At 48.1% G+C, this 13,094-nt stretch overlaps 2 protein-coding genes across 2 annotated transcripts in view; one reads left to right on the forward strand and one right to left on the reverse strand.

Annotated features, from left to right (window-relative positions):
* The window catches only part of ATP6V1A (ATPase H+ transporting V1 subunit A), a 30,187-nt gene extending 23,817 nt beyond the window's left edge, over positions 1-6,370 (forward strand). Inside the window, exons 13-15 of the mRNA XM_059834829.1 lie at positions 1,998-2,092; positions 3,321-3,492; positions 5,451-6,370. Coding sequence (XP_059690812.1) covers positions 1,998-2,092; positions 3,321-3,492; positions 5,451-5,543 — 360 coding nt within the window. The 3' untranslated portion in view covers positions 5,544-6,370. The remainder of the gene's footprint in view (positions 1-1,997; positions 2,093-3,320; positions 3,493-5,450) is intronic.
* Positions 6,371-7,695: 1,325 nt separating this feature from the next.
* Positions 7,696-11,915, reverse strand: DUSP12 (dual specificity phosphatase 12). The gene is made up of 6 exons (XM_059834918.1): positions 11,662-11,915; positions 11,430-11,543; positions 11,144-11,262; positions 10,045-10,141; positions 9,123-9,309; positions 7,696-8,524 (listed from the first exon to the last, which is right to left on the reverse strand). The coding sequence occupies exons 1-6, from the start codon at positions 11,910-11,912 to the stop codon at positions 8,363-8,365; spliced, it is 930 nt and encodes a 309-aa protein (XP_059690901.1). The 5' UTR covers positions 11,913-11,915; the 3' UTR covers positions 7,696-8,362.
* Between the last annotated feature and the right edge of the window lie 1,179 nt (positions 11,916-13,094).

The following is a 13,094-nucleotide window of genomic DNA, read 5'->3' on the forward strand; positions in this document are numbered from 1 at the left end:
CCTCCATTCCCTTACTGCTAGTGCAGGCTCTTGGACGTGTTGTACACCAGACTTGATGGATAGTGCATTGCGCAAAAAAGGCAAATGGTCGCTGGGAGATGACAGACTCTCCTGCCTCTAACTGTGCTTTATTCCAACTTTCTTACGTGTTGTTTGACTGCTAATGACAAATACTTCTTTAGATTTGATAAACCTTGGCTTGACGCTACTTTTCTCATGCAAATTAGATTGCAGGGCATCTAATGCCGGAGTTAAGAAGCTTCACTTGCTTCAGTGTTCTAGTCCTGCCGCAACGCCCTTTGTTGCAACCGACGATAGTGCTCCATTGGAAGTTGTCGTAAGAGAAACGATGCAGACTGATCTTTACTGTTGAAGTCATCTGAAGAGTTACAATTGATTAGAAGCCATGTTTCCAGCAGCAGAACAGAGGTGTTGGCATTTACAAGCTGGCCTGTAGAAACAGAAGTGATGTCTGCTTTTTTCTAAAAACTGGTGATTGCCTAGTTTCTCTGTGGAAACCTGTGACATGACATATGGCTCAGTTTTACAGGCATTCTTTAATTTCCTTCATTCACCTCACTGTTTTGGAGAGAAAGCTGAACTTGGACAGGAAAATTTCCCTTGAGAGCTCTCAAAAGGGCCCCAGTGAAAACCCTGTGTTTCAGCTTAGCACTGTAAATATGATAATTGACAGGTGCCCAGCACACACTTGACAGTAACTTCATCCCATGATGCTCAGATGAGCTGTGCTGATTTACAAGGCAGTGGTAGTGTGTGGTAACGTGTATTAACCGCAGTTACTTGGAGGAAGTTTGATCCTGGTGCTCTCCCTATTCACTGGTGTTCTACCCCAGCTGAGATGGGGCTGTTCACCACATCTCGCCTAGCAGAGCTCTCCTTTCTAGATGTGTCTTCAAAGACAAGGAAATGTGATCTGAGGGTCTCCTGCAGTTTTCTATTGACAAAACCACATTCTAAAAAGTTAGTTTGTTTATAGAGCAGGGTAGAAGGGGTGGTGTGGAAGGGCTATTGATAAGCCAGTGCTTGTTCTTAATTGTTAATTTTAGTATTTATTAAATATTAATTTCTTAATTATTAACTATTACTATATTAAATATTAATATGCCAGGCATTATTCACGTGATAGAAGAACTGGAACTGGTGATCTTGTTCTCAAAGATGTTATTTTTAACAGTTTCTTTGAGTCTGGGCTTGGCTAACAACTGCGACAAACCTTTAGAAATGGGGAATTGTGGAAAACCAACCAGACATATTTTTTTTTTTTCTTTTTAGCTCTGAATTCTGTCAGTCACCTCATGAAAGAAGGGCCAAAGCTCCTGTCTAAAAAAACAAGCTGGGGTACTTAAAACTCAATCTTCCCCCTTTCGCCAAAGGACGATGAGGGTAGGGAAGAATGACCTGTGGTGCCAACAGCAGCAGAGTGCAGCAGGGTTGTGGCTGCCCTGCAGAGCATGACAGGCGTAGTCATCAACTCCTTCCATTTTCTTGAACGCCAGACAGGGAAAGCCCAGTGGTAGCTGTGGAGGCTAGTATTAAATCCTTAAGATTACTTATTGAACTAGCATGCTGAGATCTAGTTTTTTCTTCCATGGGCATAAGGATGGAGGAAGGTAAAAATGAATTTACCTCTTCATGCAGGAAGGTTATGTTTCAACGTACCTCACAGCAGAGCTGTGTGCATTTTCTGTGTGTGGTGACTTTTCCATTATCTTAAAGGAAACTTCCTTTCTATTGTTTATCATCAGATAGACTTAAAGTAGACTTACTGACTATTTGGCCTGTTTTAATTTGGTAAGCAGTTAAATTGGCTGTTCTATAGCAGGAAGTGAGAAATACCCAAAAGACAGAATTCTGCTGGAAACCATCTTAAGAGGGTGGGAAGAAAACAGGTACTTAAAGATAACTGTTCTTGGCCAGGACGCACCGTGTCCTTGTGGACTTGAGTACTAAGCTAACAGTGTACCTTACTTTTCTAGGCTTCCTTGGCAGAAACAGATAAAATTACCTTGGAGGTTGCCAAGCTGATAAAAGACGACTTCTTGCAACAGAATGGTTATACGCCTTATGACAGGTGAGATCTGACTGGACACTCTGCCCTCTTGGTCCTGTGTAGTCTGGATTTAGACAGCTACTTTATTTCGAAACAGATCAGTGCAGAAATTGATTTTACTCACCATAAACAAATGGAAGAACTGTGCTTACATAGGCCATCGAACAGTGTATTCACGTTGTGTTACCCAAGGCATGCAGACCTTTTCCGTACACACTCACACCCTTTGAGTTTCTCAGGCCCTCATCTATTGTTCAGTTAGCCCGTATTACTGCAGTAGCATGTCCTCCTGTCCTCCGGAGGAGGAAAGGATCCCTTTATTTTCACAGTCAACCCCCAAAGTCTTCCTATTTATTCTAGCAATGCATGGGGGACTGCAAGAATCTGCTTTCAGTTACTGTTGCATAATTCTTGAGTAAGTTTCATCCATCAAAAAAACTTAATGGATCATTTCCCTAGTGCAATGCTTATTATCCCTGTCTGCTTTGCTTCTTTCCATGCTATCCTTGTGTTTTAACAGCCTGACAAGGGGCCTTTTGTACTTCATTTCATTCTCCAGCCCAGGTAGATCAGGAGGTCTTGAAATACTTCATCGCTAAAAATTTAGACGTACGTCATTCTGTAATGGCGTGTGCCTTTGATTAGGTTACTAGGGCAGGTATGTGATAGGGAAGCAGAGGAAGTAGCACGACGTAGTGTATAAATAATGAGGTACCTCCCATGGCAGTCATCGACCCATTGAAGACGGAGCTTTTTGTGTGTGGAGTGCTCTCATCATAGAAACGCTCCCTTTCCTGTGAGCAAAGAAACTTGCAGAGCTGTCAGGTCATCCTGGGTTGCTTGGAGGAAGCCTGCTCCCAGGATGGACAAAACAGGAAGGAGGAATTCCGTTGGCTGCTCTGGCATTTTCCCTTTCTCATTAGTATTGGCACAGATTGAAATGCCAGACTTGTACAGTGATGGTTCCTGGTGTCTCCTTGTTTTGCCCAGTATTTGGGTGCTCTTCCAGAAACCTCACTTCAGGATGATTGTCTTCGCCTATGATTCACCTGTTTAAAAATGTGAGAGCATTTTCAAAGGAGAGGGGCAGTCTCTCTCCTTTGACAATATGTACCAAACATACCTGGAGTAAAGCAGGCTAGCGCTCTTTCTTTCAGGCGAGAATTCAGAGTTGTTGTGAAGGCAGGAGCAAAGGCTTGTCCTGTTAACCGTTCCCAGATGCCCGACAGATCCTCTTCTGTTTCCTCAGGTTCTGCCCTTTCTATAAAACAGTGGGAATGCTTTCCAATATGATTGCGTTTTATGACATGGCGCGCCGTGCTGTTGAAACCACAGCCCAGAGTGACAATAAGATCACGTGGTCCATCATCCGAGAGAACATGAGCGAAATCCTCTACAGACTTACCTCCATGAAATTCAAGGTATGTTTGTGAGGAACTGGGTTGCACTGCTTTTTGTCAGCTTCCAGTGCCTCCGAAAGGCTGTTACTCTAAGGTGCTCATCAGTTGCCTTAGATAAAGGTCTATGAACAGAGACTTTTGGCAATCATTTTGAATACGCCTAAGAACTGGTTTTAGTTTGGGAGCACAGGAGTGGTCAGTACAGAAATCTAGTCGGGTGGTGCTCACTGCAGAGTCTTGGCATCCCCTCCTTCAGTAGTCTCTTTTACGTTACATGTATTCATGGTAATAGTGCGAGCACCTTTCCTGTTTGTTTGAGGGTTTTTGTGATAAAAATCTGTAAAAAATTAGAACATGTTTTAAGGAGACTATTAGGAGATAAAAGCAGCCTGAAGTTTAAAGCCAGGAATGTGCTAAAAAGTGAATGATAGAAATGTTCATCAAGCTATATTAAATAGAAGTTAAGGAAATAAATGCTAGTCTCCCGCAGTAATATGTGATGTCCTTGTGTTTGGCTTCAGGGCCTAAGGCAGGTAACTAGGGGGAGTGGAAGGGAGGAGTAACTTCAGCACGGGCTAAAGAGAAAACGAGTGGCCCAGAGCATCTGCTCTGCCTAACTTCAGTAGCCCTCTTTTTAGAGTACAGCCTTCCTAAAACTCGTCCAGATCGCGCTGGTTTAACAGTTACTGGTGGGACAGTAATCTGTGATGCTGGCTGATGTTTAAGTAGCTGAGGAATATTCTCTATGAAGTATGATGCTTATTCTGTTATAACTGTTATAAGCCAATATTGTAAATCTTTCAAGAACAAGTACCATAAGATAAAATTACATTTAAAATTAACTGTTCTGACGTGCCAAGGTATTCTATCCCTGCAGGGTACGGGCTTGTTTCTGCCGTAAGCAGATCCCTGGTATATATTCTAAAAGCATCAAGAACATAACAAGATACACTTTTGGGGACATGAGCTTCTTTGGGAGCTGGTTATGTAGAGATAGGGGAAGTAATACACTTCTTACAAACCCTGGCCACCAGAAGCCATCTGGCACACAGCAGAGTGGTGGACAGTGTGGCTGAACAAGGGAATCCGGAGGGTGAATACATGTTAAGCGGAGTTGGCCCTCTAATACAGTAATAGTTATGAAAGGAAAATTATATTTCCTGGGCAACGGTCTAAAAGGCGTGAGAATTTAAACATCCTGCGGTCTGTGTACTTTGAAGAGACAATGAAGGAGCAGTGCATCCACACATGTCAGTCCTCTGTGTTCCCCAAGAGCTGCGCTGACCCAGAGGAACGTAGCGCTGAGAGGGGAATGGTGAAGACAGTGAACAGATTGCACAGCCTGGCAGTTAATGCTTCTTGCAGGGAAGGCCTTGCAGCCTCAGAGCAAAGCTGGTGGTTACATTTTTGCCCTTGTCTTTCATGAAAAGTATTCTGAGAAAAAGAAGCCCTACAAAGATGTTTTTGAGCTTCTTATGATCGCACAGTAAGATTTTAATTGGAACCGAGCGACCTCCGAGCGATGGCAAAGTAACTCTTGCACTTATAGGGGATGCACCCCAAAAAGTACAGCAGAGCATTTCTGAGGCACGAAGATGCTTACTCTGTTCAGTTTGGGGATAGGAGCTGGTACTAATCACTGCAGCTCTTGAATCACACGGCATTAACAAGACCCTCAGTATTACTGAATCCTCCCCAAATCAGTTGCTTTTCAATAAAGTAAGCGCTGCTCATGGAAAAAAAAATTCTGCCTGGTATCTGTTCTGCCTGCTCAGTGAATGTGGAAAGAGGATGAGACTTAAACCTTGTGGCTGTTGGGGAGACAGACAGGAGGCGGAGATGGAGCTATAACATCTGCTCCGCGGTTAGCAAAGCGCTAATCCTGAGGTCGAGAAATTGCAGCACTGGCAAAGCAGGGTTGTCGTAAGTACCTGAGGCTTTTCCCGACGGATCTGTTCATTTGCTGTGTTGTCTTTCAGGACCCTGTCAAAGATGGTGAAACAAAAATCAAGGCGGACTATGCTCAGCTGTTTGAGGATATGCAGAATGCATTTCGCAGTCTGGAAGACTAGACTCGACCTCTGCAACCACTCCAGTTTGCCCTCTCAATTCCTCATCTCAACTCCTCTGCTTCCCTACCTTACAAGAATGATGCAACAGTACTTGAGTTGATAAATAGCCCTATGTTTTCCCTATTCATACTCGGAGAGCGTCCTTACAAAACATTCCTCTTAGTTTGTGTTTGTCATCGCTTTGTGTGTCTGAAATGGCGAGTGATGTGTGAATGGGCCTGGCTGAGTGAGGAAATGCTGTTGTACACTTCTAGGGTGGGAAAAATTTCACCTTGCCTCTCCCAGCTCTCTTGGTAACCAGTCTTTCACCTTGGGATTAACCAGTTGGGCTGTACTGGCAGAGGAGGTATAGATCTTAATGCATTCAGGTGGTACGTTCGGAACTGGCAGTGGTAAGGGCATTTACATCTGGCACTTTGCTAAGTGACTATCATGACGTAGAACTCCCTATTGTCAAAATTCTGATGACATGTTGATACAACCAAAAATCCTTCACTACTGCATCCTGTCTGCAACCCTCAGCTGAGTCTGTCGGTATTGAAATGTGGTAGTTCTGGATCTCTCCGAGAAGATGAGCACGTACAAGCAGCCAGTATGCTTTTGTACACTGGACAAATTATTTTCCTACTTAATACAGATAGGACTGTTGGACTCAGCGTCAGCTAAAATCAAAGCCATTAGGTGCTCAGCTTCTAGCAGAATTTTACCTTCTTGCCTCCTACTCACCCCATAATTTCACGACACTCAGCTGCTTTAGCTTGTGAAGCTTGTGGCTGCTGCTGCGAACTGCAGGGCACACACAGCAAGTTATGGCAATGCCATGAGTGTGGTCCGCTGGTGCGGCTGCCTCCCAGCGCAAGGCCCAGGCCCTGCTAAGGAAAGGGAAGCGTGTGCTTAACCTTCCTCCTCCACCTGTGCCCACATGGCCTGTTCGGCAGTGGCACAGAAGGTCCTCAGTTCTTGTGTAGGAGGAACGTATGATGCTACACTCCTGGGGGCAGGGGATGCATGGGGGGAAGGTTGACAAGTACAAAATGTGTATTTACTCCTGCCTCGTTGATTACGATGCAAGAGAAACTGGTGACTCTGGTCTTCTGCTTGGTGCTCTGGAAGCACTCTGTCAAGCAGCCGAAACTGCTGTGTCTCGGGCTTGTTTATTGGCAAAACTAGTATGAGGAATGAGCATAGAACAGCCTTTCCGACCAACTCCAAGAGCCCAGCGCTGCTGCAGAGTGAGAGAGAGGGAGAAAAAATGCTGGCACCCTCCCCAGCCTCTGCCTCTCACGTCTGTCAGGTGGCATCCAGCGCTGCTCCACCGTGCAGCACTCTGTGCCCAGCTGGGTTCTTTGTTACCGTCATGAAACAGTAACCGTTGTCGGTGACACCATGGTCGTGGCGTGGCTAAGTGTTAATTCTGCACTGCAAGTATTTCCATCGGTGTCCAGCTTTGAACAGTAGTGATGCAAAGATCCTCTCGCGCTACGGACCAAATGCTGCCGCTTCCATTATGGTATCGACTCGCTGTTTGTCAGGGAGAGCCTGGCTGAATCTTACAGGGGTTAACTCTTTTTGCTTCTCCCAAAAGGAGCTGCTCCTCCAGCTGATATTCTGGTAGTGAATGGTTAAGTTTACAGCTCACTAAACTTTTGGTGTATGCTGCTTATTTTACCCATGAGTGTGTGTGAATGAGTAGTCACCATCCGAGCCCTTGCTGGATTCCTCATCGTTCGTACCCGTCACCACTGTACTATGTAGCATTTCATGCTAGAAACCAGATGTTCTTATCTCTTTACATAGAGGATGTTATAAACTTTACAGAAGATGTCTAAGATAATGCAGTTCTAATATTTATTGTGCTGTACCTGGCCCTGAAGTGTGACCAGTTCAAACAGTTTCATATATATTTTTGTCTCTTTTTTTGTTTTGTGTCTGTTTTAAGTGTTGAGATTCTGATGTTCACGGTGTCCTGCATGTCTTCCCTCCACAGCTGTGGGAGGAATGAAAAGACAGGCAGAACCCCACCACCTACTTTATCTTGTATATTTCATAACGTACGTTGCTGGAAATTGTGTAAAAAAAAAAAATTAAAAAAAAATGTTGAAGTCAATGAGAATAAAATGGATTTAAAGTAGCTCTTTCTTCCATGTTTTCTTCTGTCAAACCAAATGCAGCATGCTGTGCTTCCTTAAAATCTTACTTCATTTTAGGGCTCCCTTTAAACTTGTAAGCAGCAGTGTGGCAGGAACACTTTACCTCCGTTCTCCCATTCCAGTACAGCTTGCATCATCTCCTCAGGTACTATGTGAACAGAAGAGTTACAGTGTAGTCGATATTCTTGGGGTAGAGATTTTTTAGGACTACTTTTATTGTAATACAAGTATAAGCATGAACTTGCCTTTAGCTGCCACGCATGCTAATGCAACAATTGTGATTGTACCATTTTATGGAACTTTGGTAAGCCTTAAAATATTTGAAGGCCTGGAGCGGAAGGTAAGCAGCGCTGCTGGCCACAGCCCGAAAGTAACGTGTTAGCATTCCTTTTCAATAAGGAGTTGACACCTTCTGTAAATACCAATGGATGAAGTGAGAATATACTGAAAACCTCACATTTGGGCACTTTTGTACATATTTGACCGCTGTATAACCCTCTTTGAAGGAAGCATTTGCTATTTTATATATATTGGAGATACAGCAAGCTCGAATCAAGTAATTCCACCGTGTTACAAAGGGGTGGAAGTCCTAAGCTCGCTCCTGGCAACCACCGACTAGCCAGCAGTTCTCTGTGGACGTTAAGAAACCCAGCGAGGGAAGGGACAGGTTCAGGTTTTGGTGGCTTGGAAGTCACCAGCTGGCAGCATCCTGGCTTCATCCACTCGGCTTTTGTGGATCTGGAAGGCAGGCGTCACCCAGCGGCCGCAGGAACACTGCTCCCCCCGCCAGCTGAAGGAGCCCAGCTTCCACTTGCATTTGGGACACAGAAGCTGTAAAAGAAACACAGGACCCGCTCTAAGGTGCACGCAGATGTAGTTCTATTTAAAATGTACTTCTATGGCACGTTAAGTTGTGGCGACCTGCGCTGAGCCAGCTCCTTCCCCTTGTAACACTTTGCAGAAGGTAAATGGGCTGAAAAACAGGCAAAAAGGCTAAACCAGCAGCGCTGGTGTTGGCTGTGCCCTGGGGTGCAGCAGGCAGCTGTGCCAGCAGAAGGGAGGGGGTGGAAAAGCAGCTGCTCGGAGCTGGTGTGGTTCCAGGGCAGTTCTGCCAGCCTCCAGAAAGCCTGAGAGCACAGCAGGTTCTGTAAGTCGCACAAACTCTCTCACACTAAAACCAAACAGCAGATAAACCCTGTCCGACACCCTGGCTAGTGTTCTCAGTCCAACAAGATCACCCAGCTCGTTTCCTTATAAAAGGATATTTAGCATTTAAGAATCTGTTCACAAACTGCAAAATTCAGGCAAGAAAGGCTGGGAGACCTAGGTCCTTCTGTGGGGGCTTTTGCATCTGGCAACAGAAACAGTTTGTTCTGCCTTTGCAAAAAAACCCAAACATCCAAAAAATAAAGCGCGTGCTCCCCTTCACCTGTCCTTCCATTACTCCGAGCAGCGCTGGCTCCATCCACTGCACGGGCTCGGTGAAGTAGGAGGTACACTTTTCACGGCCATCGCCGCAAAGCTGAGCGGAGTCCGTTATCCTCTTGCGGGCAAAGGCTGTTGCTCCGCTTCCTTCCGCGTGGGACAAAACGCTGGAACTACGGAACAGAGCGCGCCTGCCCTCCACGACAGAGGGGGAGAAAAGAAGTTAAATAGTTGGTTTTACCGGGGAAACCTACAGACAATAGAAAACAGGGACAGGGAACTCTTGACAGTAGGTAATTAAGCAGGATTACAAATCCTACATTTTTTTTGTTTGGTCAAGAAGGTCACCAGGTACTGACTCTGTTCAGCTTGCTTCTCAACAAATCCAGTGATTTGTGTAGTTTTGGGCTCTGCCCCACAGCTGTACACTATCTCCTATATAGATCTATTCTTAAACAATTCCTGCCTACTAAAACGTCATGCTGGTATACTTGAAGAATCCCACACCTAGGAAACAGTGGGATTATTCAATTTCTCTTTAAGCAATCCATAAAAGGTAGTTAAAATGCAGTAAACCCCAAAATCTACAAGAATTTTCTTCTGGAGAAACCGATTGTCAAAAACAAACTAGAAGTTGTGGTTTCAGAGCAAGCAATTTCACGGAGCCAAGCGGAATTATGGCTGCCGATAGAACGCGGCAGGTGAGGCTGCACAAGTGCTGCACAACTTCAAGGAGCAAAAAGTTTTGTATTTCATAAGATACTTTTATTTGTCTAATTGTTTGTGGTGTACACTGTATGGAAACTTAGGCAAGAGCTCATCCCTGTCCTGACAATAACGACATGCTCATTGATTTACACGGGCTTTTTTTCTCTTGAGTCGATTCCAAAATGACATTTTATGGAGAAATATAAAAGGTTCAGTACCTGCATTTCCTGCACCTGTAGAGAACCTCTGTGTTCGGAGTTTGATGTACATCAGTTGGATCAACAGCAAAGACTTCTCGGGGCAAGTCTTGAAGCTCTGCAGAGGGGTCAGTATGAAGTTGTCAATCAGAGCAACGCAGCCATGCTGCGTTTCTGTGGGACAAGACGGCACTGCGCCTCTGCCCAGTCACGGCATGCAGAAGCCACCTTCTTCGCAGTCATTTGTCGGCTCACCAATTCCATTAGATGAGCTAAAAATGAAAGAGCCTCATCCCACCACACCTAAGATTGGGATTTGCTTAATGCAAGGAACTGGCATTCAGCCTTTGGCCTTAGCAATAGTAAAACAGTTGCATTTTGCTTTATGTTCTTACTTGAACAGAAAGGAAAGGCAGAGGAGTTAGAACAGGTCTGCCAATCTTTTAGTGCACGCAATACAGAAAGTCAGCTTACGAATAGGAACTGCTAAGGAGAATGACACATAAAGGGAGAGAGCACAGTCACACTGAACATGCAACACCGAGATCTTGCAAAACAGCTAGGGATTATTTTATTATAAAGTTACACATATGCACACATATCTACCACAGTCAACCTTTTGCAAGTTAAAGTATAAAAGTTTACGTCATACCTTGATTTCAACTTTATCATCTCAGTTTTGCATTTGTTACTTTTTAATTTTGTTGACTTCTTTTTCGAGGGTGTTAAGTTCGCCTAGCCAGGTACGTAAAAATCGGGGAACGTATCACATTGACCTTTACCATTTCTGCATTTTGCTAAAGAGAACAGTTCCTTATAGTTCTTATTTCTCAGGCACGTCTCAAAGACGCGTTTTGCCCTGCTGATGAGCTACAATTCTCTAGAACCAGCACGATGTGAACGTTCGCCCAGCCAACTCCGGGCTCAGCTGCATTGAGGGCAATACTCAAAGTCAGCCACCTCCGACATGGCCTCCTGGGTTCGTTTCAGGATAGACCGGGCCCACCTGGGACCGCTCTCCTTGGGAGACTGCCCCGAGCGTCACTCCGAGCCCTCGCCCCGGCTCAGGGCCGATGCTCCCCGGGCCCGGCTCGGCCCCGCCGCCTCCCCCGCCACTCACCGGGGTACCTCTCCGTGAGCATCTGCAGCCGGTACCGCTTGTAGAGGGCGCTGCTGCTGTCCACGGCGCAGCCCATGGCCTCGTAGAGCTTCAGCTGCCCCTGGAAACCCGGGTTCACCCTGCGGCGGGGGCGAGAGGAGAGCGGGGTGAGGAGAGCGGGGTGAGGAGAGCGGGGTGAGGAGAGCGGGGTGAGGAGAGCGGGGTGAGGAGAGCGGGGTGAGGAGAGCGGGGTGAGGAGAGCGGGGTGAGGGGGCGGCGGGCGGGCGGGCGGGGGCCGGGGACCCACTCGGCGTCGGGTTTGGCGGCCCTGACGGCGGCGTAGGCCTCCTCGCAGCGCAGTCCCCGGGTCTTCATGAGGTAGGCGGTCACCACGGCCACGCTGCGGCTCACCCCGGCCTGGCTGCAAGGCAAGGGCAGGGCAGGGCAGGGCAGGGCAGGGCAGGGCAGGGCAGGCCGCCCGTGAGGAGCGCCGCCCGGGGGGGCCGCCGGCCCCCCGCCCCCGCCGCCCCGGCCCTCACCAGCGGACAAGGACGGCGCCGCCGCCCGCCCGCGCCGCGCCGATGAAGGCGGCGCAGTCGTCCAGGCGGCTCAGCAGGTCGGCGCCGGGCTCGTCCCGCGCCCGGACGTAGAGGGCCCGCACCCCCGGCACCGCCGGCGGCTCCTCCGCGTCCACCGTCAGCACCGCCACCACCCCCGCCGCCGCCAGAGACTCCGGGGACGAGCACGACTCCGCGCCGCCCACGTAGAGCCCCGGCAGCACCGGCACCATCCCGCCCGCCCGGCAACCGGCAGCCACCGACATGGCGGCGGCTCGGCAGGGCGCCGCCCCCAACATGGCGGGGCCGCGGCCGCCACTCCCAACATGGCGCCCGGCCGCCGCGGGCCCCACGGCAAGGGTGTTGCCATGGAGACGGCCGCGCTGTCGCTGGGCGGTGACACGCTGGGCCCCGCCGCTGGGCCCGACCGCCCCGGCCCCGGCCCCGGCCCCCCCGGCCCCGGCGGCAGGGACCAGCCGGGAGCCGCCCGGGGAGGGCGGCGGGGCCGGTGCCGCTCGTGGCGGTGGGGTGGGTCACCCGTGGGCCGCCCCGCCAGGTCTGCCGCCATGTGGGCTGTGGAAGTCCCTGCTGGGAACCATGGCAGCCGGTGGCCTTGAGAGGCGTGAGGCACCTGGGAACATGTCCGGGCACTACTTTCTTTGTCCCTTGCCAGTATTTAAGTAGTAATTTCCATAATAATCCTCACACATCTGCGAGTACCGGCGCAATTCTCTCCTCCCCGCGTCCACAAGTGACTGTCTCACCTCGTCCTTTTTAAAATCGAGAGGTCTCCCACCTCCCTGTCCTGTCTCCTTACAAACGCTCAGAAAACAAACACGTACCATTAAATATTCTTCCAATATGTTATTTAAATACCATCATTTTTAAATTAACCTTGTGGTTTTGAGGCCCTCGTTTGCTACTGTTTGTGTGGAAATGGCCTCAAGTTGCACCAGGGGAGGTTTAGACTGGATATCAGGAAAAATTTCTTTACCGAGACAGTGGTGAGACACTGGAATAAGCTGCCCAGGGAGGTGGTGGAGTCACCATCACTGGAGGTGTTCAAGGAACGTGTGGACGTGGCATTGTGGGACATGGTTTAGTGGGCATGGTGGTGTTGGGTTGGTGGTTGGACTTGATGATCTTACAGGTCTTTTCCAACCTTAATATTTCTGTGATTCTGCGTGATTCTGGGTTTTTTACTTTGGAGATGAGCTAGAAATTACTCTGACACTCTCAGAGTGGTTTTCTAGTAACTGGTTTCTTCTGCGTGGAGTCAGTGGGCTGCTCTTCCGAGATGGGTGTCTGGAGCTTTCTTCAGTGCAACCTCCAGTGGGGGGTTAGAACAGATAGAGATAGCTCAGAGGTGAGCACAGTGACCACAGGCAAACCCAACGTCTGAGCTTCCGATTCCA

This window comes from Gavia stellata, chromosome 1 (genome assembly GCF_030936135.1).
Source record: "Gavia stellata isolate bGavSte3 chromosome 1, bGavSte3.hap2, whole genome shotgun sequence".
Taxonomy (NCBI): domain Eukaryota; kingdom Metazoa; phylum Chordata; class Aves; order Gaviiformes; family Gaviidae; genus Gavia; species Gavia stellata.